Source organism: Pagrus major, chromosome 8, assembly GCF_040436345.1.
Source record: "Pagrus major chromosome 8, Pma_NU_1.0".
In the NCBI taxonomy this organism is placed as follows: Eukaryota; Metazoa; Chordata; class Actinopteri; order Spariformes; family Sparidae; genus Pagrus; species Pagrus major.
The window spans coordinates 1,139,749-1,167,399 of NC_133222.1; the positions used below are offsets into that span (position 1 = coordinate 1,139,749).

Here is a 27,651-nt window from a genome sequence, read left to right on the forward strand (position 1 = left end):
AAATTAAATTATGACTTAATTTACTTGTAATATATTTTAGACTTTATTTATTGAGCCGTTGATGGTTTTATTATTGTCAGTTTGCAGCAGTGAAACAAAGACGAGTCGTTGGAAAAGCGACATGAAAACAACTTTAATGCAACACAACTGGACAAACAGACTTCATTCCGTCTAAACTACTTTACATCCGTCTACGTTTGTATTTATATATATATTTATATATGTGGAAAATATACATGTTAAAATAGACTCTCGCTGTGAAATCTGATTGGCTCATAAGCACTTCAGCAGGAAGAAGTTGCAGAAAGCTCCTCGAGGGCAGTCGCACATCTTCCCGATCCGAGATCCTTTCCTGACGGCGCAGTGCTCGCCGAGGTCACACTGACAACAGGAAGTACACACAGGAAGTACTGCGGTTACACACACACACACAAGACTGACTCAAATATAATGCAGTACTGCATGTGTACTGTGAATACTGTGTATACTGTGAATACTGTGTTAACAGTAATATGTAAATGTGTGTAACTGTGAGCAGCAGATGTGGAAAGTTTTGTACTGCAGTTCTGAGGAACTTTTTACTGCAGTACTTTTATCTGACAGCTGTAGTTACAAGTTACTTTACATTTCTAAATGATCATGCAGGTTTTGTAAGTACTTTTGATACTAAAGTACACATTAATACTTGTTAAACACTGAATTCAGGACTGATGAGGTACATTTATGATCTACTGTTTAATCTTTACAGTAAGATCTGAATACTCATTATTATCAGTGATAGAATGTAACTAAGTACATTTACTCAAGTAGTGTACTTCAGTATAGTTCTGAAAACTTAACTTAAAAAATGTGATAGTAAATGAATATATACACTGTACTTGTACTTTACTTGAGTATTTCCATTTTCTGCCACATTGTAGAGGCAGATATTGTTCTTATTGTACTCGACTACATTTACTTGATACCTTTAGTTACTTTGCAGATTCAGATTAAAGATACTTAACACAGTCGACAAAAACTTAACTGTGATTTAAACAAAACTTAATTGGTCCCTCAGTCAAATTCACAAGCGACCAGTGATCAAATGTAACTGAGTACATTTATTCAACTACTGTACCATTTTCTGTTACTTTATACTCCACTACATTACTCAACTACTGTTATTAGGTAACTTTAGTTACTAGTTACTTTACAGATTACTTGCTACATCAGAGCCAAAGCAGCTCATCATTAAACTGTTAAAGTTCCTGCAGTGATTCAGGTCGTCCATCGTCCTGACTACAGGAAACAACGTTCACAGACAACTCCTGACCGCCACGCTAATAAAGTATAAATATATTAATGTGTGTGTGTGTGTGTCTGTGTGTGTGTGTGTGTGTGTGTGTGTGAGCGTGTGTGTGTGTGTGTGTGTGTGTGAGTGTGTGAGTGTGTGTGTGACTCACTGAGGGGACCTGTCCGTACTTCTTCTCCCACGGATTAATCCTCTTGGTCTGCAGCTTCTCCAGCACTTCATGCAGAGCGCCGAGCTGAACACACACACACACACACACACACACACACACACACACACACACACACACACACACACACACACACACACACACACAGATATTAATGAACATACAAATGTCATCTCTGCATCAAATACACACACTGACAGTAGTGGAAAGTAACAGGACATTTACTCGAGAACCACAATCAAGTACAAGTTTGAAGAATCTGTTCAGAGGGACACAAACAGCTGCTGATGAAGCACTACACAATATTACAATATATAACAAACACAGTATAATAATAATAATTATTATTATTATTGAATTTCTGGGAGAACATTCACAAGCTACCCAGCATAAAGTAATTAAAATGAGCTCCATAGTTACCAGCTGCAACATGAAAGTGATGAACACATTAATGCATTATAATAATATAATAATAATAATAATAATAATATATTCTGGATATTCTCCATAACAAGTACTTTACTTTTGGTCCTTTAAGCACCAACACTGTCACATAAAATGCAGCAGATTAATATTTTTGTTCTTTCACTTCAGTGATATGTTGAATGCAGGACTTTGATAAGTAACAGAGTATTTCTACACTGTAGTAAAGTTACTTTTAGTGAACTGATACTGAGACTACAGACGTGACGATCAACAGTTTGTTTCTCAATAATGTACATTTATAGTACAAGTACAAAGTACAGTCAGATGAAACTACAAATACTGTGAATGATTGTTATAATAAATACACATTATTTACACACACTGCATTAATGTAAAGTCACTTCAGCCTTCAGTACAGGTCAGTGACTGTATCTGATGTGTGACTGTTACAGTTCAGGGCTGCAGCTCAGCATCACTGTCCTTATTGATCTGAGTATCTCCAGGTCTCCTCTGATCATTGATGCAGCTTCAGATTCATCTGCTGATCATTTCCTCCTGATTGATTCATGTTTTCACCATAAAATGTCTTTTTATGCACATATACATTTATAATATATTGCACACGTCACGTACACACAAGGACAGAAACTGTATATTGTTTCTTTGTTCTAATAGTTTTTATTATATTTTTATTCAAATTGTTGTTTTATTCTTCCTTCATCTCTTTATTTTTGTCTCTAGTGTTTGAGACTCGCTCTTGTGCTGCTTCTATAATGATGCAGATGAACTGATGAACAGCTCTGATGATTTATATTAAAGTTTCTTCCTGCAGAAGATAAAAACCTGACTGATGTTTCAGGACCAGAGAGAAACTGAACCTCCGACAGAAACAAGACGTTTACACAAAGTATTTATTAACTACTTAGTTACTGTTGTCACTGAAGTAATCAGAGTACAGCCGCACTCACCAGCCTGTTGGAGTTGGAGTAGTGGTAGTCCTGCACGTCCCGCTCGTCCCTCTCGGCTTCCGTCCTCCCCGCCGGGCAGAGCGCGCACAGCAGCGCCGCGCACAGCACAGCTCGCGCCCACATGGTGCCAGAGAGCGAAGTTCCGCGAGCTGCTCACCTCTGTCCTCCAGGTGTCTGTCCTCCAGGTGTCTGTCCTCCAGGTGACTGTCCTCCAGGTGACTGTCCTCCAGGTGTCCGTCCTCCAGGTGACTGCCACGCGCTGCCGCTGCGCGCGGCGGGATGTTTGGGATGCCCCGCCCCCCCAGAATCCGGGCGACGTCACGGGTGTGACGTAAACAGGCTCCTAATGATCTCAGACCACCGGATGATTGAAGATGAGATGTTCCTGCATTGATCCAGCAGAGCACAGAGGGAAACAGGCGGCAAAGAGCAAAATAACAATCTGAATAAAAATATAATAAAAACTGTTGGAGTGAAAAATAATCAGACTTTATACAGTAACTGTCCTCGAGTGTACGTGATGAGTGCAAGATGTAATAAATGTGAAATAAATATGAAATAAATGTGACTGTGCAGGGATCTGAGATTAAATAACAAATAACAACAATGTGCAAACGTGCATTTATTATTATTATACAATTATAATAATCATTCTTAATATATTTTTACATTTAAAACTTATTTCAAAATCAAGTTACAAAATAAAAACACCGTTTGGATTTTTAGCTGTCAGGAGCCAAACTCTGCTGTCAGACAGGAAACAGTCGTGTGTTCAGCGTCATCGTGTATTAAACTAAAGAAACAGTCTCAGTGCTGCTCGCCACCGAAGGTCAAACTTTTCTTGACTTTTCTTTTCGTTTCACTTTATCGTTTAATTCAGAAGTAAATTTAGCACTTTTTACTCCACAACAACTATCAGAGAACTTTATTATCAGTTATTTTTTCACCTACATTGAGATTTTTGCAAACAAAACAAAGGAAGAGTTTATAAATTCATCTGCAACTATTTCATGTTTACTGTCTGTTGCAGCTTCACAGATGTCTTTATTTGTTTGAATGTGTTTGTAATGTCGAGGTTTGGACTGAACAAACATCATCGTCACCACATTTCTCACTATTTTCACCAAACAGTCAAACAATCAGATGTTTCATGGAGATGATGATAATCAGACGAACCCAGAATGAAAAGATTCATTAGTGTCAGTCTGATTCAAAACGATCAACATGAGCTCAACAAACTGCAGTTTTTACATCAATGACTGAGTCACAGAGAACAACAGAGACACTTTACCGCACTGAGTACTTTTACTGTGGTATTTGTACTTTAACTGTGGTACATGGTCTGAATACTTCCTCCCCCCTGAATAACAAACATGTTTATATTGAACTGATGGATGAAAATCAGGATCAGTTGTTGAGACGTGTCCAGACGAGTCTAACAGAGAGTGTCTGTGTCTCCTGTTTCTCTTGACACTGATCCGGAGGGGAAACAAACAGATTGCTTATGGATGAAGTGATTTACTTTGATAAATGTCTTCCTGCCTGAAAACAACCTGAATGTGTCAGAGACAAACTGCCAGGATGAATCTGCGTGAAGCCGCGGCTGCTGGAGGAGCGACGGCCAGTTTCCCAATTTCCTTTTCATATTTAACTTTAAAGAACTGGAGGGAAAACGCACGTGGGAATGTGTTTCCCTCCCTGCAGTGCTTCTATTTATATTTCATATTAGTGCGGAGGGATGAAGGCATTAATGTCCCCAAACCTCTTATAACTCAACTTAAACCCTCCTGACACACGCAGACGAGCTGCATCTTCAAATCCTCCGTCCCTCTGATGGTAAACAAACACTGCATGCAGCCTCGTTGTTCAGGTTACTGGAGGACGAACAGGTCACACTGCTGAGACGAGCAGCATCATGATATCACCTTCATGTGAAAATCCACTTTTTGATCCCAAAAGTTAAAAAGTAATCTCTGAGCTCTCCTCCCGTCAGTGAACAGTCCGGATCAGAGCAGAATCTGATGAGACTTCAGGTGTTTATTCCTCCAGAAGGTCCGGATCTGCACCGACGCTCTCAGGGCTTCAAAAGACTTGGACGAGCTGCATGGAGACATCTGACACCTGACTTTATATCATCAGGAGGAGATGATGGCTGAGCCTGACTTTATATCATCAGGAGGAGATGATGGCTGAGCCTGACTTTATATCATCAGGAGGAGATGATGGCTGAGCCTGACTTTATATCATCAGGAGGAGATGATGGCTGAGCCTGACTTTATATCATCAGGAGGAGATGATGGCTGAGCCTGACTTTATATCATCAGGAGGAGATGATGACTGAGCCTGACTTTATATCATCAGGAGGAGATGATGGCTGAGCCTGACTTTATATCATCAGGAGGCGATGATGGCTGAGCCTGACTTTATATCATCAGGAGGAGATGATGGCTGAGCCTGACTTTATATCATCAGGAGGAGACGATGGCTGAGCCTGACTTTATATCATCAGGAGGAGATGATGACTGAGCCTGACTTTATATCATCAGGAGGAGATGATGACTGAGCCTGACTTTATATCATCAGGAGGAGATGATGGCTGAGCCTGACTTTATATCATCAGGAGCAGACGATGGCTGAGCCTGACTTTATATCATCAGGAGATGATGGCTGAGCCTGACTTTATATCATCAGGAGGAGACGATGGCTGAGCCTGACTTTATATCATCAGGAGGAGATGATGACTGAGCCTGACTTTATATCATCAGGAGGAGATGATGACTGAGCCTGACTTTATATCATCAGGAGGAGATGATGGCTGAGCCTGACTTTATATCATCAGGAGGAGATGATGGCTGAGCCTGACTTTATATCATCAGGAGGAGACGATGGCTGAGCCTGACTTTATATCATCAGGAGATGATGGCTGAGCCTGACTTTATATCATCAGGAGGAGATGATGGCTGAGCCTGACTTTATATCATCGGGAGGAGATGATGGCTGAGCCTGACTTTATATCATCAGGAGGAGATGATGGCTGAGCCTGACTTTATATCATCAGGAGGAGATGATGGCTGAGCCTGACTTTATATCATCAGGAGGAGATGATGGCTGAGCCTGACTTTATATCATCAGGAGGAGATGATGACTGAGCCTGACTTTATATCATCAGGAGGAGATGATGGCTGAGCCTGACTTTATATCATCAGGAGGAGACGATGGCTGAGCCTGACTTTATATCATCAGGCGGAGACGATGGCTGAGCCTGACTTTATATCATCAGGAGGAGACGATGACTGAGCCTGACTTTATATCATCAGGAGGAGATGATGACTGAGCCTGACTTTATATCATCAGGAGGAGATGATGGCTGAGCCTGACTTTATATCATCAGGAGGAGATGATGGCTGAGCCTGACTTTATATCATCAGGAGGAGACGATGGCTGAGCCTGACTTTATATCATCAGGAGATGATGGCTGAGCCTGACTTTATATCATCAGGAGGAGATGATGGCTGAGCCTGACTTTATATCATCGGGAGGAGATGATGGCTGAGCCTGACTTTATATCATCAGGAGATGATGGCTGAGCCTGACTTTATATCATCAGGAGGAGATGATGGCTGAGCCTGACTTTATATCATCGGGAGGAGATGATGGCTGAGCCTGACTTTATATCATCAGGAGGAGATGATGGCTGAGCCTGACTTTATATCATCAGGAGGAGATGATGGCTGAGCCTGACTTTATATCATCAGGAGGAGATGATGACTGAGCCTGACTTTATATCATCAGGAGGAGATGATGACTGAGCCTGACTTTATATCATCAGGAGGAGATGATGACTGAGCCTGACTTTATATCATCAGGAGGAGATGATGACTGAGCCTGACTTTATATCATCAGGAGGAGATGATGACTGAGCCTGACTTTATATCATCAGGAGGAGATGATGACTGAGCCTGACTTTATATCATCAGGAGGAGATGATGACTGAGCCTGACTTTATATCATCAGAAGGAGATGATGGCTGAGCCTGACTTTATATCATCAGGAGGAGATGATGGCTGAGCCTGACTTTATATCATCAGGAGGAGATGATGACTGAGCCTGACTTTATATCATCAGGAGATGATGACTGAGCCTGACTTTATATCATCAGGAGGAGATGATGGCTGAGCCTGACTTTATATCATCAGGAGGAGATGATGACTGAGCCTGACTTTATATCATCAGGAGGAGATGATGGCTGAGCCTGACTTTATATCATCAGGAGGAGATGATGGCTGAGCCTGACTTTATATCATCAGGAGGAGACGATGACTGAGCCTGACTTTATATCATCAGGAGGAGATGATGACTGAGCCTGACTTTATATCATCAGGAGGAGATGATGACTGAGCCTGACTTTATATCATCAGGAGGAGATGATGACTGAGCCTGACTTTATATCATCAGGAGGAGATGATGACTGAGCCTGACTTTATATCATCAGGAGATGATGACTGAGCCTGACTTTATATCATCAGGAGGAGATGATGGCTGAGCCTGACTTTATATCATCAGGAGGAGATGATGACTGAGCCTGACTTTATATCATCAGGAGGAGATGATGGCTGAGCCTGACTTTATATCATCAGGAGGAGATGATGGCTGAGCCTGACTTTATATCATCAGGAGGAGATGATGACTGAGCCTGACTTTATATCATCAGGAGGAGATGATGACAGGAGAGCTGAGCGTTTGCACATCATTTTGATGTTTTCTGATGAATTGTGCAGCCTGAGTGCTGATTATCAAATGTTCACTTACTTATACGCTCAAAACTAAAATAGCGAACATAAGACACATCTCTGCTAAACATCAGCATGCTACCACTGTTATTCTGAGCCTGTTAGCATGCTAATGTGAGCATGTAGCTCCAGTACAGCCTCACTAGCTGCTTCCCTGGCGGTGGTCTGATTCAGTTGTGTGTTTATGGAACAACATTAACAAACACACTGATGATGTGTCGGCTTCAGAGCTTTGTTAACGCTCTGAGACTCTTAAAGGAGCCTGATGCTGGGATGATAATCTGTTTTTGTTGAGATCTGGTCTTCTTTTGAGTGTTTTTTAACGATGTGATGATCCCAGACTTTCTCTCTTCTGAGCAGATTGTTGCCGCCTGCAGCGTCAGAGCTGCCGCAGCTAAATCCTCCTGTTGTCAGCGAGCATTAGTGTGAGTCAGAGCATTGTGCTGATGTGAAGCAGCGCTGGTCACACAGAGACAAGATAGCAAACAAGGAAAGTGGTCGCAGCATTAAAGCAGAGTGTGTCGTCAGCTCCCAGAGGGCTCGACTATAAATAAAAGTGAGGTAAGAGGTTTAAAACCCATCGTCTTGTTCTGCCCGGCTCCGGCACACGATTTGGTCTGTGATTGTCTCTTTATGGGATCAGAGTGAAGAAATGTCCCCCTGAACAAACCGTCCCGCCGCCCAGAACATACTGCTGACTCTGCCGAGAGAAGAGGATCAGCATCAGGATGCAGCGCTGCATCTTTTCTTCTTCTTCTTCTTCTTCTTCTTCTTCTTCTTCTTCTTCTTCTTCAACACTGTATCAGGCCAACGACTAAATTTTTCCTTTAAACAGTGAGTTACATAAATAAGCAGCCATGTTTGTTAGAGGACTTCTGTTTGGGCAGTTTGCCTGTGTCAAGAGAAATATGCATCCTTAACAGCAAACTGTCTCGAGGCCCTGGAGCCCTTTTCTTAAAGGAACAGTTCACCCAAAACTGATTTACTGTGAAGCTCCAGAAATGTTTTGTTTTGTGACCTAATTTTCAGAGTTGTATTGTGAACTGTAGTTATTTTGTCCGGGACAGTCGTGACATGATACTTTCATATGGTCACAGTCGTCTCTGGTGTCCACATTCAGCTCGGTACCTGAGATGTGACTCATACTGCAGGTATTTCTCCTCATCTGTGGTTCTGTTCTGGGCGGTCTCAGTTACTCACTTCTACTCAAACTGAGGCTGCAAGAGCTTTTTGTAATAAAACGAAGAGTGACGACTGCAGAGAGCCGCACAGAAACACTTCAGACACAACGTTTCTGAAAGATTTGCACCGTCATCTTTCCATCTTTTCAGTTTCCTTCATCCACATGCAACAAAGCAACAAAGCAAGAAATGTCCTCTTCTCTCATCTGTATGGAGAAAAGATCAGGTGACATTACAATGTTCCCGTTAGTCCTTAAAACCCATGAAAGGATCTTCTGATCCAAATTAAAACGTCCAGAACTGAGAGTCCATGCTGTGGCTCCAGGTGCAGAGGGGAACATAAACATAGGAGAGAAGTCATTTATGGGTCTAATAGTCAGATGATATAAAGTCAGGCTCAACAACTGAACAGCTGGAGACTTGAAATTGGGATTTTCTAAGAAAGTCGGAATTTTGTCTTTTTCTCAGAAGTCAGAATGTTTCCTCTCACTTTAGTGAAAGTTCAGGATTCTGACATTTTTCTCAGAAACAAACATCAGTTTGATGAGTTAACGAGGCGATGAAGCTCGTCTGAGTTCAGTCACAGAGAAACTTGAGTTCAGACGGTGGACGGTTGTATTTTTCTGTTTCCTGTCTTCACATTCAGTGAGTTCATGTTGTCGACTTGTTGGACTCAGCAGTGAACTGGCTGCTTTTACATCTCCAGCTGAAACTCCAGGCTGTCAGACTATCACCTCTGAAACTAAAATCATGGACATATTATGGCCATTTTACTTCATTTTAATTTGTTTTGGGCGGACACTTCTGGCAGTCTGAAATCTTCACAAGCTGACCAGAAAAAAGATCTCCGAGCCAACATGGAGGAGAAGAGGATTTATGTTTGAGAATCCCTTAAATGTATGAGGGAAAGTGGAGGCTTAACACGTCGTCTGAACATCTGTCAGCCTGACAGCAGCTTCACTGGGACTCAGCAGCAGACGTAAAGCTGCTGATCCAGGCTCACCAGTCGAGACGCACCATGAAAAATGACTTCAGTTAGCAGCAGAAACCAACATCCAGACATGTGATTTGGTCAAACTTGAAAACAAGCTGCGTTCAGCTCCCTCCGAGGTGATTCTTACATAATGTTCTCAGTCACAGTGAAATTAAACTCAACAGTCTTTGACAAGCACAAACTTTGGGAACATAAAATAAAACAGTTTGAGGACGCAGCGTCGTGAAGCTGTGATGTTTGACAGGGAGTCATTATCTATCCAGGCTTTGATGTCGGCTCAGATGCTGATGATCCAGTGGAGCTCTCCGTCTCTTTGAAGCTTTCTACTTCTCCAAGACACCGGGCTCATTACGTCTGATTCTGTGGCTGATGACTGATGCTAATGAGGGTTTTCATCCTCGGGTTTCTCCAGAGACTTCACACGTGCTGATAAGCGCCGTTCACAATCACGACTGTGAAAACGTTGGTGGGTCACGCGGGGCCCTTGGGACCTGCGGCCCCTGAGTGGACCGTTACTGACCACAGGGCGAAAAGTACCAAAACAAGAGACACACGAGTTTAAAACCGCCTCCTGACCTCACAGACCCGATCATCCAGCATGTTTGATGATCTCAGTTTTTATTTTTTTACAACTCATAAAATGTTTGAGCAGCATTTTCGATAAGAGCTCAACATCGAGGATATTGTGTTCGTGGAGCTGAAACAGTTGTTTTAATAAATGTTCATTTACTGTCATTTCAAACAGAAAGTTTCCGGTTGAATCTGAATTTGTGGAGTTGTTAGAACATAAAACCAATCAACATATTTATTGATGATGAAAGTAGTTGTTAGTGGAACCAGATTTTCTACATTTGTTATGAGTCTAAAGCTAATGATTGATTACAGTCAGCGTCCCAGCAGAGAAGATGTTTTCATCATGTTATCATGTGATATCTTTGTGTTTTCTAATGTTAAAATAACTTTATCACACTCACTGATCAGCATCATGTTATAATATGTAACATTTGTCTGAACAAGATATTTTCATGTTTTAACAAATAAACTATTGATCTTGTTTATATCATAAATTGTTTCTGATTATAACAGGACAACTTAGATTGTTTTCCTGTAATAACAAACATTTATCAGTTTATAATATTTCAAATTAAAACATAATAATTTCATGTTATAGAAAAAAATTATCTGAAACTGCCACAAGAGGGAGACAAAATCTCTCTACTGCAGCTTTAACACTGAGCGCTAACAGCAATGCTAAACATGCTAGTTATATGACAACATTATGGTGATTTTACGGTTGATTTGCATGTATGTGTCACAGTTACAGAGACCTGAAAGGACGAGGGGAGAGGAGGGCAGCGCCTGGTGTCACCACCTCTCCACTCATGCAGTAATTATAATTATTAACATGTTTATTTTAATCAGTTTACATGGCTGCTGCTGGGTAATTACATTTATTATAATGTGTATTTATTTATATGGATGTTTATTTATTTATATGGAAATATAATATTATAATTTATTATAATTAATAAAATTCAATTCTAATCTGTAAATGAAATATTAACCTCAGTTGTGAATTAATTGTAGTGAAGTAAAGAGTAAAATACTTAGTTACATTAAACTACTGGAGCTGAGCCTTTGACCTTTCCTCAAATATTTTCCATCAAACTTCTGCACAGCTGCTGCTAAAGTTTTTAAAAAGCCTCCATACGTATGTTCAGTGTTTTCATCATCACTCAGAGCAACAGAGTTCATCTGTACAGACACATTCAGCGCCACAGCGCCACCTGCTGCTGTGTTTATATACACAACAGAAACATTCACTTCATATTTCCTGCAAAGCTTCCAGGACTGTTTGGTCCTCGTGAGCTCATTAAAACTTCTTTCCTCTCTGAATCCTGGAGAAGTGAACACAGAAATATTCAGATTTAATCATCCAGGTTCAGAATCTGTTTATTTTTATAAACATGTCAGAAAAAACTCTTTGACTGGAGTCATTTCATGTTGACATCACATCCAGGCGCTGCTCAAGCTCCAGGGATGGAGACGCCTCAGACTCACTGGTGGTTGGTCGGTGGATCAGTCCGTTTCCATGGTGACGTTTTGGGTTTTCAGGGGTCCCAGTAACTGGTTCTGTACTGGTCACACCGAGGCCCTTTCAGTGTGTCAGTGTGTGTGTGGGAGATGTAAAAACAACTTGTGGTTTCATTAACTTCAACATGCAGCCACATGTTCTCTAATGAAGAACTGACGTTTCAGTTTGCATCTTTTCTGGTCTCCTTTGGCCCAGAAGAGCCCAACGGGACAGCAGCCTCCTCCACCCTCCTCCACCCTCTGTCCTCCTGTAGGCCTGCAGCCTCCTCCACCCTCTGTCCTCCTGTAGGCCTGCAGCCTCCTCCACCCTCTGTCCTCCTGTAGGTCTGCAGCCTCTGTCCTCCTGTAGGCCTGCAGCCTCCTCCATCCTCCTCCACCCTCTGTCCTCCTGTAGGCCTCCAGCCTCCTCCACCCTCTGTCCTCCTGTAGGCCTGCAGCCTCCTCCACCCTCTGTCCTCCTGTCAGCCTGCAGCCTCCTCCATCCTCCTCCACCCTCTGTCCTCCTGTAGGCCTCCAGCCTCCTCCACCCTCTGTCCTCCTGTAGGTCTGCAGCCTCCTCCATCCTCTGTCCTCCTGTCAGCCTGCAGCCTCCTCCACCCTCTGTCCTCCTGTAGGCCTCCAGCCTCCTCCACCCTCTGTCCTCCTGTAGGTCTGCAGCCTCCTCCATCCTCTGTCCTCCTGTCAGCCTGCAGCCTCCTCCACCCTCTGTCCTCCTGTAGACCTGCAGCCTCCTCCATCCTCCTCCACCCTCTGTCCTCCTGTCCTCCTGTCAGCCTGCAGCCTGTCTGAGCCTCCTCATCACCTCCTCTGGACTGAGAGAGGAGTCCACTCTGATGAGTTTGTCTCTGGACCTGGAGCCCTGCAAGAGACACGAGGTAAAATAAGGCACAACAGAGACATTCAACAAGGCGGGAAGAAATGCTGACGAGGAGGAAAGAGAAAAATAAAGCGTAGGAGGAACGGGAGGAGAGGAAGCTCCAGAGATGTTGTCTGTCTCCTGCCTTCACTTGTTTAAGAGAATGCTGAATGGTTTTGGTTGAACTGTTCCTTTAAAATGAAGGTGGATTTGTATGATTTTGAGGAACCTTGTCGAGAGATATGTGACTTTTCTTCAGCTCCAGAACTTCAGCCAGGTAGCGGACGAGCTCAGCGTTGGCCTCTCCGTCTGTTGGAGGAGCTGCGATGGCGACTCCCACCGCCTCTGCAGAAACTCCTGTGACGCAGACATAGAAAACACGTTAAAGTTGTAAAAGTTCAGGTGGACACAACAACAGTCCTGTTTCTATGAGCAGTGTGAAGGTGACCTGTGATGCTGCTGTGCTTGGAGCCGGGCTTTGTGTGCACCGTTATGGTAACAGCACCAGTTTTGTCTCGAGCCACCGGACAGGAAGCTTCAGCCTCGGCTGCTCCGCCACCAGCCGACAGTCCTTTCTGCTGTAACAGAGCGGAGGGTTGTTACAGTCACAGTTAGTTACAGATCAACAGATGTGCAGCAGGTTCATGTTCGTCTGCAGCTGCTCCTGTTTTAACTTCACACTCACACACACAGAACCAGCTGCACCGGGACCAACGCCGACACATTCATGAAGAACCTCTGGTCTGTTTGGGACAATTTGCTGCTGTCTATTTAATCAACTTGTACTTTGTCTCAGTAAAAAGTATTTAAATTAGATTTCATTCATATTCACGTCACACTGACGTTAAAGGACGGCTGGTCCTGAACAGCAGGAGTCGACACAGAGGTCTTTATTCAATGTTCAGTCTCGTTAAAATAAAAGTGTATGAACTCCTTCTGACAAAATGTTTCTTACAAATTCAGATATTTAATATTTTGATTAAATCAGAGGTGAGAACAAAAGGCCCGTCTCCTCCATCGTGGAGGTGAAGGTGAGCTGATATCGATAAACAGTTTAAAGAGGTCCAGATGTTTGTAGCAACAATATTTAGTTATAAACTGAGGTGGAAGAAATACTCATATATATATATATATATATATATATATATATATATATATAGTAACATTATCAATACCACAGTGTAGAAATATATAAAAAGATAATATACGTCACAGGCTCTTTATTTATTGGATATATGTTGTGTTATTAATCTGAATCCGCCATGAACAAGAGAAAACTATCAAACACATGTAGCGGAATAAAAGTGCAGTATGAGCCTGTTTAATGACCTGCAGCATTAATTAACTACATGTTAAAGTATCCGACCGCAGTACCGAATTACAGTACTCGAGTAAATGTACTCAGTTAAACGTGTGTAAGCTGCAGGTGAGAAGTAAACTGATGAACTCTGATGAAAGTTACTGACTCTCTGTTTTTTAGGCATCAGTGTGTTTCTGCAGGAGCCTCCTGCGCCGCGGACACCGGGCGGAGGAGGCGGTCTGCGCCGGGAGAGGAGGCTCAGCCGGCGGCTGCCACACGAGCGGCCTGACGTCCCAACCTCAGCCGACCGGAAGTGCTGAGATAACCGAACAAACGAGCCCGAGAGAACCGAACCGGGCCGGAGAAACATCCGCCTGCTGGCTGTTAGACTGCTAGCTGTTAGCCTGCTAGCTGTTAGCCTGCTAGCTGTTAGCCTGCTAGCTTTTAGCTGCTAGCCTGCTAGCCTGCTGGCTGTTAGCTGTTAGCTGCTAGCCTGCTAGCTGTTAGCTGTTAGCCTGCTAGCTGTTAGCCTCGACAGAGAAGAGAAATGCTAACAACGTAAACACTGACTGACTTCCGCTTTTCAAAATAATCACTTCCGATCTACAAAATAAAAGCCTTAATGACAAAAAAAGTAGTTTCAGTCAAAACATCTGAAGATTCAATAAAGTTAAACTTCAAAATAAAGAAGTTTCTATTCTTTTTCATATATTGACAGTCAGTGTTGGGTAAGTTACTTTCAAAATGCAAAATATTACATATTACTAATTACCTTCATTTTAAAGTAATACATTATGTTACAATATGCGTAGAGTAATTTATTACTTATTAAAGTGGTCCCGTCCTCCTTCCTCCGCCCTGACCTGGTGTCAAAAATATAATCTGGCCGCAAAAAATATTTTTGTATTTAATTATTTTTTTTAGTTTCTCACCAATTTTAAATACACCTTGATCTGCTGTTGAAATAAAACACAATTCAAATTTTTAAAAAAAGCAAACATTTTGCAGACTTAATACATTATTCCTATTGGAGTTTTCAATATAAGTAAAATGTCTGTTTTAACTCTCAGTTTTTGGTCGGTACCAGAAGGATTCAGAACAACTTCAGTTTCAATAATATTTGTATTGATCCAATATAAATCAGATATTAAGCAAATGAGCCATTAACTTATATTTGTGATTCTGTTTGTGTTTTTCTGTTTTTAATATCGGTTTTGTCAACATGATAAATATGTGAATTCAGCCACATGTCTGGACAGAAACAAATCTGAGAGGTTTTCCTAACACACTAAATATAGTTGTTCGTCACTAACGGGTTCATTTTTCACTGCTGAAGACACAAAAACAGATTTAATTCAGTTCCATCGCTTTGCAGAAGAGACAAACCGAAAACTTCAATGAATTTGAGGTGAGTAAGAAAATGTGTTTTGAATAATTTGTGTGAACTGAACCTTTAATTCTCTGTCTGTCTTTAAATCACCGACACATTGACACGACTCTTGTTCTGGTGCCATGGACCCTTTTTTTTAGGGTATAAGCAACAATCTGAAATGTGTCTTTGCGTCTGTATTACAGTTTTTTTTGTGGTTTCTGTCTTTTGGCATCGAAGCACAAACTGACTGTTCCTGTTGTTTTCCAGCTGTTGTTGAAGTGTGTGTGGCAGCTGTGTGGACCACGGTGGTTAGCTGGGAGTGTCTGCAGGCGCTGACGGGCTTCCCCTCCTCTCTGAACCGTCCTATTCATTAAAGAAAGTTTACAGCCTGGAGACGCACTGAGGGAGCCAGCTGCTGCACTAACCGCCTTGTCTTACATGAAAACTCGTCTCAGGGAGTAACTGGACCAACACACCTGAAGGCTTCGATGGAGAACAGCCAGAACCAGGAGGCAGAGGACAGCCCTTACCTGTGGTGAGAGATTTACCCAAACTTTACTGTGTTTGTTGTTTTCCTCCGTCTGCTGCTCTGTCCCTGGACTACGCTCAGACTCCTTCCATGTAGTGAAGGTGCCATAAAGCTGGAAACACTCCAGGTTACATTCCTGCTGTGTTGGTGAGGGACAGGCTGAGACGTGGCAGAGCTTTCAGACGATATGAGCAGAGACAGCAGGAGGAGACAGCAGGAGGAGACAGCAGGAGGAGACAGCAGCTGTCTCACAGAGACTGACTCAGTACAGACCTGACTGGTCCCAGTTCAGTTACTGGCTGCCAGACGTCACACTCGAGTAAAAGTAAAGATATTCTGCTAAAACAACACTTTGTTAGAAGTGAAAATGACTCACGTGAATAGTACTCGAGTAAAGTATCAGACATTAAATGTAGTTCAGCATCAGAAGTGTAAATTAAAGTAAAAGATACATTCAGTATATTTACATGTGTGTATATACACTGTGGGTCGAGTGATTATCAGAATCACTGTTTTTTAATCTAATAATGTAAAAGTCAAAGTACTCGCTGGAACCGTGAGCAGGAAAAATGAATTTAACGACCATCAAAATAGTCATTAATCGAGTAATTGTACAAACTGTTGGACAGTTTGATTAATAACAAAACAAAACATATTTTAACTCTTCAAGTGTTTCGTGTGTAAAAATCTTCATTTGTAAAGTAACTAGTAACTAAAGCTGTCAGATAATGTAGTGGAGTAAAAAGTACAATGTTTCCCTCTGTTTGTTTGTTTGTTTGTTTGGTGCAGACCAAATGGAGAAGAGCGAATGTCTGAGAGGTCAAAGGTCACTGTGACCTCATAAAACACATTTTTGGCTGTTACTCAACAAATTATATGATTTTCACACAAATGTGTATCAGGATAAAATTATGAAGTGAGGACAGTTTATATCCAAAAGGTCAAAGGTCAACCTCACATGACATCATAATATCCTGCAAAAAACGTTCAGACAGTTGAGTGGTGCAGTCTTGATTAGCACTTCTGTTGTTAATCGTTGATGATGATGTTCTGGGTTATGGTTGTTTTTTCACTGGATAAAAAGGGAAAAGTTGTGTATGAAATGATTTTTCATATTTACAGAGTTAATCTCATTTTATAACTTCTCTGCAGCTTCCAGAGGACTCCGTCGCTCAGACGCAAGTGGAGGAAACGTTACGGCGGCCTGGACGGAAACAAGCTGCTGGAGCCCAATAAAGATCCAGACATGAGAGGTCTGTCTGTGTGTGTGTGTGTGTGTGTGTGTGTGTGTGTGTGTGTGTGTGTGTGTGTGAAACACCCTGTGATTAGTGGTTGTGGGCGGAGTCTGCTGGTATCTAAATTAAGTTGCTGCTCACAGGCTGAAGAGTCCGTGACTCCACCTCTGCATCTGTTTTCTGGAACAAACCCACCACACGACTACTGCTCAGCTATTTCAACTATTTCTATTTCTATTTCTATATATTTATCATATAATGTGTGTATACTCGACACACAGCCTGCTGCCTGCTGTAAGATTCTGGTGTTTGCTGTGAGAGGAGGATCTTTAACACGTCCTGAGGAGTTCAACTGAATATGTAAAAACACTTGTATGAAGCCGTTTGTGTCTCCAGAGGAGGAAAATCTTTATACCAAAACTTTATGAACAGAAATATGTTGTCATTTTGCATTAATAAGAAGGAAAGTGTTGAAAATATAGATGGAAGGTATAAAAGGATAAAAGCAAGAAGACATTAAAGAAAAAGAAAACAATATAATGACAGAATAGCAGATTAAATATGAACATTAATCTCTGTTAAATGGAGACTTTACAGGGGAGATAAATGTCAAAATGTTCATTTATTTTACCAGCAATCAGATAAAAAACACTGATTCTGATCATCAGTACACAGAATATACATACATGTATACTTTTACTTATACTTGTACTTTTAATATCAGACAGCGATGGAATGTAACTAAGTACATTTACAACCAAGTAATGTTTCAATACAATTTTGAGGTACTTTGTATATACTTATACCTTTAGTTACTAGTTTATTTACTAGTTACTTTACAGATTACAGGCTGCATCAGAGCCAAATTAAATAAAAAATAAAAACATGAAAATAATAATAAAAAAATTATTTATTTTATCAGCGTAATCGATCGCTACATGTAAATATAAATATTCTAAATATATCTTCTCTCTTCTTCTTCTCCTCTCTTCTCATCTCTTCTTCTCTCTTCTTCTTCTCTCTTCTTCTCCTCTCTCCTTCTGTCTTCTCATCTCTTCTTCTCATCTCTTCTTCTCTCTTCTCCTCTCTTCTTCTCTCTTCTTCTCTTCTCCTCTCTTCTTCTGTCTTCTCCTCTCTTCTCCTCTCTCCTTGACAGATGATGGAGGGATGACAGATGTGATCCAGCAGAGGAGTGGAGAGAACCAGGTGGACCTGCCTCAACACGTCCCACACATTATAACATTCTTCCAGTCAGACGCTGTTGAAGAGCTCAGAGTCGTTCTGTCTTCAGTCCGAACAGACTCTGATTCACTTTACAAACATGCCCCATCAAACACCTGTATAATACAGGTGTGTGTAAGATCTCTGTCTGATTTTATGTTGTTTTAAAGGACTCAGCCCCCCGCCCAGCTCCCAGGAGCCTTATCCAGAACCAGGTTCAGACTGCAGTCCAGAGTCCGGTCCAGAAGCCCATCAGCCTCGTTAGTCCTGGACCTGCAGGTCAGACCACCAACTTCAGCTCTCTGTATTGTTCCATATAAATGTCATTGTTTGGCGTTTATGACAACAAATCTCCCAAATTAAACACAAATGTTGTAGGTCCACGTTCGTTATAACGACATGTGAGTGTTGAAACAACTTTATGATGTGACATCCACTCTGCGATGACCTCGTCCCTCTGTGGCTCGATGATAACATCACTGTTTCCTCCTCTGCTCCTGACGGTCGAGAGAAATGTTGTTTTCATTTGTGAACAGCTGATTCTGTCGTTTCTCAGGTTTATCACTAATATCTGAGACATTCTTATATTAGAAGAATATTTCAAGTTAGTTCAAGTTTGACTCAACTCACCTGACTGATGACCTGTACGATATAAAAATCTGAATAATAAAGAACCATCTTTAATGATTTGATGTGCAGTGGTCCCAGTGATGGCCAGTAACGGCTGCCTGAAGCCTCCGCTGCCTCAGGCCGTGGTCCAGCCGGAGGACAGAGGCCTGCCGCCCTCACAGCCCTGGTTCCCCCCCCAGCAGAGTCCGTCCAGACGCAGGGCGTAAGTCTTCATCACTCTCAGCACCATCGTCTGAACGCCCCTCCCTCCTGACGAAACTCCTCTGTTGTTTCAGAGCTGCTGATGTGCTGTTTGACAGCTTCGCTTCAGATGGAAGAATCAACGTCAACCAGTTCTTTGAGGTATTTTCACTCATACGCAAAAATTCAGAAGAGGGAGAACCCACACAAACTCACTTACACGTCTTCTTAAAGGAGCAGTTCACCCAAAACTTAGTCATTATCCCTCTCTAACCCTCGAGTGTCACTTGTTAAAGCACCCCCGAGTGCAGTAGTATAAAGAGCAGGAAAAGTGTGTGACGGGGGGATGGTTGGATGGGTCAGACACTGGACTTTCCTTCTGGAGACCGAGGTTCACGTCCTGTTTGTGACCAAGAGTCAAGAATGATTAGATAAGATAGACTTTGTTGATCCCTCAGACAGACAAACACACACATCAGTAAGTTAACGGACATGAATGACATAACTTAGGTTATATAAATGATGTAATGACTGGATTTTCAGTTTTGGGTGAACTGTTCCTTTAAGTCTTTATAATAAGAAGTAAATAAAATAAAATTGATCCATCAAGTTCTTTACATCAGGTTGTCTCCAGACTTTAGACAGAAAGAGTCACGAGCTGCAAGTGTGGAGGCTCTGAGAGACTAAATCAGGTTGTCTTTCAGGCCATCTGGAGCTCCGGGCTGCACCGGTCCGACCCTCGGCTCAGAGAGTGTTTCTTCCACCTGAGGAAACTTCAGGACGCCGAGGGATCAGTGGACAGAAACACCTTCCACAGGTCCTTCCTTTCTTTTCGGACTGGATCCTTTGTTACTTATTCAGCAGAACCTTCACACGACGGCCGGTTCTTTTCTCCTGCGGTCATCTCTGGTGTTTTCCATTCAGAAAATAAAAATCTGCCTCAGATGTTTCGCAGACGACTCACTGATTTATCTCCAGATAAAGTCTGACAATCAGAATTCCTTCTTCTGTGTCAAGTTCAGGATGCTGTTATAGGTCTTGATCTGGTTCTGCTGTGTTTAGTGATGTAACCATGTTTTGTTCGTGGATGTTATCCTGATTTTCTTGTTTTTGTTTTTAGGTGCGTCACAGGATTCGTCTCTCTCATTCTGAAAGCTCTGCAGGGACGATTTGTCATCCCAGATTTTTCCACCTTCACTGAAGAAACTCAGAAATTGTTTTCAAGGTGCCGTCAGCTGTCGTCTGTACAGGTGAGTTCTTCTCTGACACCTGATTCTCCCACCTGCCCCCCAAAACCCTCTGTAACTTAATGTAACAACCCAAAACTTAGACTGGACGACTTTTGACCAGGAGGTTTTTGGTCTGGGCAACGAAACTGTTGAAAATGTTTTATTTTCTTCATGCAAATGAAACAACTGGAGCACATTTTTGATGCTGCAGTCATAGTTGGTGATGAACTCAAAGGACCTTTTCATTGTTTTGTATGTGTTGAATCAGGAGAAGGAGAGCATGGACAGCACCAAGTGGGGCGTCTCAATCTGCACTGTGGATGGACAGAGGTATCCTCATCATGCAGCATCCTGTCATTCCTTCACAGTAAAAGCCGTTTGTTATTGTCCAGCTATGTGAGGAAAATGAATACACAGTAAATAGAATTAATCTCCCCTGTCTGTCTGTCTCTGTGTGTGTGTCTGTCTGTGTGACTGTGTGTCTGTCTGTGTGTCTGTGTGTGTCTCTGTCTGTCAGGTTGTCTCTGGGCGACTGGGCCGGTTCTCTGGTTCTTGGTGAGGTGTCATGGCCGCTGGTGTACGGCGTGGCGGTAGACCTGCTGGGTTCTGAGCTCGTCCACAGATACGTTGGTGTGGAGGGCTACTCTGGATACGACTCTCCGTTCACACTCACTAAAACAGGTCGAGACATCTCTAGACCCACATTCAGTCAGACATCTGAGGTTTGAGAGTAAGAACCTCAACTTATCTCCTAAAAAAGGAGGAGATAATGACTCTATTTATATTTTTGGATCGGTCAATCGATAGATGGTTTTACTGATTTTTAAATTTTATTTTTGCTTTGTTGCCTGTTGGTCTGACTCAATAAAAAGTTTGAATTCTGAAAAAAATAATAAAGATCTTGTCATTCACTGCAGCCTTCATCGTTACATTGACAGATTGGATAAGAAACAATGTGGACTCATCGAGCATTCTTACTTTTACTTCAGTTAAAGTCTGAGTACTTCCTTTTTCTTTTAGGAATGATGGTAGTCAGAAACACAGTAAAGTTTTAGCTTTGCATTATATAACAGGCAAGAACTGGAGTAACATCCTACTGCATGTGTGTGTGGCTCAGACCCTTTGACCTTCGACCTTCGACCTTTGACCTTTGACCCTGTACCCCAGAGGACAATAACACTTTGATTTTACATTTCTGTGTGCAGGAATCCCTCACAGCCCGCTCACTGAGACAGGAGCCATCGTTACTACGTCTTTACTACAGGTAACTCACTCATCCAACCATCCATCCATCCATCCATCCATCCATCCACCCATCCACCATCCATCATCCATCCATCCATCCATCCACCCATCATCCAACCATCCATCCATCCATCATCCATCCATCCATCCATCCATCCATCCATCCATCCATCCATCCATCCATCCATCCATCATCCATCCATCCATCATCCATCCATCCATCCATCCATCCATCCATCCATCCATCATCCATCCATCCATCCATCCATTACTCCATCATCCATCCATCCATCCATCCATCCATCATCCATCCATCCATCATCCATCCATCCATCCATCCATTACTCCATCATCCATCCATCCATCCATCCATCCATCATCCATCCATCCATCACCCATCCATCCATCATCCATTAAAGCTGTGTGTTGTGTCTCCAGCTGGCGGGGAGGCTCAGTGCAGAGGAGGAGGAGAAGTTTGACTCAGTAAGTGACTCAGACACAAACTGTGAACGTTCTCGTAGGAACCATCACGCTGACTGTTCCTGTGTTTGTTCTGCAGGTTCTGAACGTCATCCGGAGGCTCTGCAACAAGGAGCACGTCAGCTTAAACTGCAGCAGGTTCTCTTACTGACAACGCAGCTCGAATATTTCAGAGAAGAATTTATTAACTGAAACATTTATTTATTTATTTGTTATTTTTTAAAATATGTATTTAAGTTCTGACTCCTTTATTCTGAGAGAAAAGTCAGAACTTAAGTTCATTTTCACGGTGGGCCTCGTCCTCTTCTGTATGAGACTAATGTGCAGGTTAAATCAAACAAGATGCTTCACCTCCTCCTGATTCTCTGTGTTTCAGTGTGTGAGGTAGTAAAGTGAGTTTTATTGTTGTCGTGTTGATCTTTAGTTTCCAGAGCAGCAGGAAGGCCAGCGTCAGACTCCACGCTCTGTCCTTCTACCTGCAGGAGAAGAAGGTAAAGATCATAAACATTAAAGATCATCGGCGTCTCCTCTTCTCGCTGTTTCTAACTCATCTCCTCATCTTCAGTGTTTTCCAGAGAAGGCCGACATTACTGCTGCGCTGGATCTAATGCTGCAGGTACACATTCACCTCCTGTCAGTTTGTCCAGCGTTCACATTTGTTCATAAAAATGTTCTGAGCTAGTTTGGTATCGTGTGTTTGTGGTTCTGCAGCGGCTTTAACAGCATGTAATTCTGCCTGTTGGCCACCAGGTGTCACACTGACACTGTGACTGACTGCTGTGAGTTTATCTTGACTGCAGAGGAAGAAGAAGAATCTCTTCGTGAAAAACATGAAAATGAAAAAAAAGTTGTTGTTATTTAAGAAGCCTCGGTGACACAGTTCATGTTTCTGTGAGGACGTCGAGAGCAAAAAACTTCACCTGGTGCTCGAATAGTTAACACAGAACAAAGTGACAGTCAGACACCACAAATCAACATCCATCCGTGTGTGATGGGCACATGATGGTTGAGTGATTTCATCTTACATTTAAAATCAAGTGTGGTATAAAAAATCCATTTTCTGAAGGATTCACATTAAACTCCAAACTGAGATCTTTAGGGATCATTTGTCAGACAACACTTTCATCACCTACTTTGCAGAATATAAACACACTTTTATTTTTAGCTTTTTAAAAAGCACCAGAGTTTAATGTCTGGATCCGAACAGCCACAAGAACTTTACCAAAATGTTTTTAATGAACCAAGAAACATTCGATCAAAACAGAAGTAAAGAAGAATCTGACTCAGCGTTCACCACATGAAGAAGCTTCAAGCTTCACTGCAGACGGCAAAGTACCTCTTTTATCAACATTTAGCTTTAATGTGCTGCGAGGAATATGAACATTTGTGTTCTTGCTGTTCGCTCTGCAGGATTTCTGTGAATATTTCACGGTTAAAGTATCAGTGAGAATGTTTCAACATTTCAACATCTGTATTTTCAAAGTGTTCCTCGACGGAGATCACCTGCGAGTCGGGAGCAGCCATGGCCGCCTCGTTAGCTAACGGGGGCCTCTGCCCTCTGTCAGGTGACCAGGTGCTGTCACCGGCGGCAACGCGGAGTATGCTGTCCATGATGCAGGTGGCGGGGATGAAGGATTACTCCACGACCTTCCACTACAAGGTCCGGTCTCCATCCTGCTGTAGTTATTACCTGAGCGAGTGAGCGGGTCGACACGTGAGAGCGGACATGCGTCTGTACATTAAGACCTGCTCTGATTTAAAAGTGTCATCACATCACTTTTGTGTGAATTGTCTCTCTCTCTATAAATATATATTTAAAAAACTCACTTGACTTGACCCGGCCGGTCAATACGTGTCCATCATCACATTTTAATTAATGATGTCACTGTGTAACGTGTGTGCTGATTGAACCTGTGGATCAAACTGAACCAGAAAAGAGTCTTTGTGACGTAACTACAGTTTTTGCTGTGAAAACATATGACCCGACCTTAAATCACCTACTTTTAGAGTGGAGTTTGGTTTGTCCAGCAGGAGCAGAGGTTAACGCAGGAAGTGGAGCTGGACCCGACCTGTTGTCGCCGCTCAGCTCAGAGTCTCACGTGTGACTTTGAGGTGTTGATTTTAACTTCATGGAGCCTCTAAAGTCACAGAGTCTTTTATTTTATTGGATGTAGTTGTAGTTGGGTTTTGTAGTTCCTTACTCACTATAAGCAAGAAAACAGGACATTTTTGATGGTTAATATTTAGTTGATATATTCTTCCTGTTTCTTTTGCTCACATCCAGTCAGTCTGATCCAAGCTTCAGTGTGTGACTGCAGATATTACTGATCTTTACTCGTACCGTCGGATCTAAAGTAGTTTTTTGTTGCAGACGTCTGTGCCGGCCGTGTCCAGCAGCCACGGCTCGCTGCTGGCCGTGGTTCCTGGTGTTCTGGGTCTGATGGCGTTCTCTCCGGAGTCAGACGCCTGTGGAAACCCCTGGAGGGCCGTCCACTTCTGCCAGGTAGCTTCTCATTTTCAATGTTTTGCTCTGTGATTAAACCTTTCAAGGTATTTTGAAGAAGGAATAAATTGTGAAGAGTGAATAAAACAATGGGAAGTGGATTAGACTGTAGACTCGACATTAGGACTGATGTAGATGTTAAAGTCGAGAGTGTCTGAAACAAGTGAAAAGTGAGATAACTGATTAGAAATGAGACAAATATCCTGAGACGTGTTTATTCAGTGTTATAAAGTGGAGTAAAGTGCCGATGTTTGTTCACAGGAGCTGATTTCAACATTTCAGCTGCACAGTTTTGACATCAGGACGCCGTTCAGGCAGATTCTGGCCTACAGACAGTGGAAGGCTGAATCTGAGGTTGGTTCTGCGTCTCTGTTCTGATCCCAGACCAGTTTATCTCACAGGTGAGGTGTTTAAAGAGCCTCCTCTCCTCTGCAGGGGTACCAGATCATGAACGTCCTGCTGGCAGCGTTTAAAGGAGACGTCCAGGCCCTGAGGAGGTACTGTCAGATTGTAACATTACAACATTTCATAACCGCTTACAGACAGATTATTATAAAAGTAGAGGAAGAAACATCCCACACGCCGCATGTGAAAAATGATTTATTGGAACGTTGTCGTGCTCCTCGACGCCAACGATGACAATTAGCCCACAAATCTTTCTCTGCGTTTTTATATCAGAGCATATCAGACAACATACACCAATACTGATATATCTCTGATAGCTAATATCAACCGATAACATCTGTCGGGCTCTAATGATTCATATTTCATTTTCTGATGACATCATCCATAGGAGACAAAACTTCAGTGAATATCATCACCTCGCCGGGACAAAGAAAGAGAGCCGCGGTGACGTCACCAGAGCTTTTCTCAGAGACGTCTGCAAAATGTTTATTAAAAACTAATAACTCGTCGGTCTTTGAGTGTGCAGATATAAAAACTGATCAGTGAGTTTAAAGATTTCTGCCCGTCAGACACGACCTCTTCTTCTCTGGTTGTCTGCAGGTACTTCCTGTCTGGAGTGGATGTGAACGCTGTCGACTACGACGGCAGGTCAGCTCTGCACGTGGCGGCCGCCGAAGGTCACACAGAGGTCGTCCGCTTCCTGTTGGAGAACGCCGGAGCGAACGGCGCCCTGCAGGACAGGTGAGACCGACCTGCTGAACGCAGTCTGTGACCAGCAGCTTTACAATAAACCTGAAACACGTTTGTTAGTGCAGCGAGGACGTTTCTGCAACGTCCAATAAAACCTCATGTCAGTCATTTTCCTGAATCTCAGAGTTTCTGTGTTTTTGAACAAGAAAGACGATGGTAAAAAAAAAAACAGAAAAGATCTTGAAATGAGAAAATACTTTTAAAAATGAATGTTAAAACGTTCTGACTCTGTGGTCACATCATAAAGCAGCTTCATGTCACAGCTGCAGGATCAGTCGATGGTGCAGAGTCTCATAATAGAGTGAAGTCGACTCTGTCGCTTGTTTCTGCAACAACAACAAAATACACAAAATAAAATCAATAAAATGATTTTAAAATAAAACAGAAATGCAGTTAAAAAGACAAACAAACAACCAATAAGGGGGAACTATTATATCGAACACACGTCGACTCTACATGTGAAAAGAAACTAATGTCACATGTGAACTGGAGCTCTTCACGTGTGATTTGGGTTTTTTTCACATGAAGGTAAAATTTCCACATGTGGAAACAAAACATGACACACGAGATGAAGCTTGCAGAATCAGTGACTTCTCTTAAATCACTTATTAAACCCAAGTCGCCCTTTTTAAACTGATTTTTCATCTTTCTATCTTTTTATCTGTTTCCTCTCATGTGACGTCGTCTTCTTACTGATTTATTCTTTTATTCATCATGTTTTTACAGTTTCTGCTCTCCTCTTGTTTTCACCTCAGACTCGTTTGTTCTGTCACATCTTCCTGAGTTTCCTGCTTTTGCGTGATTGTCAAAACACTTTGTAAACTCTGTTTTTAAAATGTGTTATGTGCATAAAGTTTATTATCATTATTACTTCTTCACATGATAATTCCTAATTTTCACACATTTTCACGTGTGAGTCACAATTTTAACATGTGAAACAAAAATATCTTGAGTGAATTTTGCATCTTCACTTTAATTATCGCATGTTTCACATGTGAACTAAACTTTTAACATGACAGTAAAATAATGTCACACGTGAAATGAACATTTGAACAATCTGCTTTTTGAATGAAGACGTTCACCTGCAGACGTCTGCAGTCAGTGAAGCTGTGGAGGATTCACACCTCCTCAGGTGTTTGCTCAGCGAGGCGACACCTCTGTGTGAGGCGCCTGTTGGAGCGACTGTGTGTGATGTAGTTCTGTCTGTGCACCAGGTGGGGGAGCTCTCCTCTGCAGGAGGCCAGGAGGAGGAACAGGGAGGCTGCAGTCCAGCTGCTGCAGGGAGCCGTCTGAGCCAAACACCCACCGTCTGACCTTTGACCTTTAATGAGCTCTTCAGGTGTGGATCAGGTGGATGAAGTGCTCCAGGTTTTATTCAGCAAAGATGAATAAATCCAGTAAACCATCTTCTGAGTTATCTGGATAACTGCAGGCTTTACGTTGCAGGTGTGAACAACTTACATCATTTACCTGAAACAGCTGAACTCCACACATGTATTAAATGCAGCTCTGTGAGGAGTTTGACTTCTCTTTGTCTCTGGACCGAGAGCCGCTCCTGCAGCCCGGTTTGGTCCAGTTGGTCTGACGCGAGTGAATAATTAATATTCTGTTCACATCAGCTTCTTTTCTGTCGATGACAAAACGCTGCGCTGGAATCTGCTGCCGTGGTTTTCAATAAAGCAGCTTTCTGTTTCTGAGAAAGTCGTTTCCTTCTGTAAACGTACGTGTTTCCATCAGTTACACCCCGAAATATAAACTTAGATGATGTAACAGCTGATAAGTGTCTCTGCTTTCCCAAGAGGA

The 27,651-nt window shown here is 42.3% G+C and overlaps 3 protein-coding genes and 1 long non-coding RNA gene across 5 annotated transcripts; 1 reads left to right on the forward strand and 3 right to left on the reverse strand.

Annotated features, from left to right (window-relative positions):
- Positions 1-273: 273 nt before the first annotated feature.
- cart2 (cocaine- and amphetamine-regulated transcript 2) lies at positions 274-3,098 on the reverse strand. The gene is made up of 3 exons (XM_073472533.1): positions 2,855-3,098; positions 1,443-1,526; positions 274-381 (listed from the first exon to the last, which is right to left on the reverse strand). Exons 1-3 carry the CDS (start codon positions 2,975-2,977, stop codon positions 274-276), a joined length of 315 nt encoding a protein of 104 aa, XP_073328634.1. The 5' UTR covers positions 2,978-3,098.
- Positions 3,099-11,746: 8,648 nt separating this feature from the next.
- LOC141001481 (uncharacterized) lies at positions 11,747-12,499 on the reverse strand. The gene is made up of 2 exons (XR_012179588.1): positions 12,247-12,499; positions 11,747-12,151 (listed from the first exon to the last, which is right to left on the reverse strand). It is a non-coding gene; the product is annotated as an uncharacterized lncRNA (long non-coding RNA).
- A 173-nt stretch (positions 12,500-12,672) lies between these two features.
- Positions 12,673-14,476, reverse strand: c8h15orf40 (chromosome 8 C15orf40 homolog). 2 transcript variants are annotated; one of them, XM_073472490.1, is made up of 4 exons: positions 14,236-14,476; positions 13,218-13,344; positions 12,999-13,126; positions 12,673-12,772 (listed from the first exon to the last, which is right to left on the reverse strand). In XM_073472490.1, exons 1-4 carry the CDS (start codon positions 14,437-14,439, stop codon positions 12,683-12,685), a joined length of 549 nt encoding a protein of 182 aa, XP_073328591.1. In that variant the 5' UTR covers positions 14,440-14,476; the 3' UTR covers positions 12,673-12,682. The 2 variants fall into 2 exon arrangements, with proteins under 2 accessions (XP_073328591.1, XP_073328590.1); XM_073472489.1 differs by having other exon boundaries at positions 13,218-13,347.
- An 817-nt stretch (positions 14,477-15,293) lies between these two features.
- glsl (glutaminase like) lies at positions 15,294-27,543 on the forward strand. The gene is made up of 21 exons (XM_073472392.1): positions 15,294-15,976; positions 17,123-17,223; positions 18,362-18,411; positions 18,597-18,705; positions 19,126-19,258; positions 19,332-19,398; positions 19,941-20,053; positions 20,357-20,486; positions 20,734-20,795; positions 20,983-21,146; positions 21,671-21,729; positions 22,149-22,193; positions 22,270-22,328; positions 22,615-22,681; positions 22,756-22,806; positions 23,674-23,850; positions 24,562-24,693; positions 24,955-25,047; positions 25,129-25,190; positions 25,699-25,839; positions 27,063-27,543. The coding sequence occupies exons 1-21, from the start codon at positions 15,930-15,932 to the stop codon at positions 27,139-27,141; spliced, it is 1,941 nt and encodes a 646-aa protein (XP_073328493.1). The 5' UTR covers positions 15,294-15,929; the 3' UTR covers positions 27,142-27,543.
- Positions 27,544-27,651: the final 108 nt, after the last annotated feature.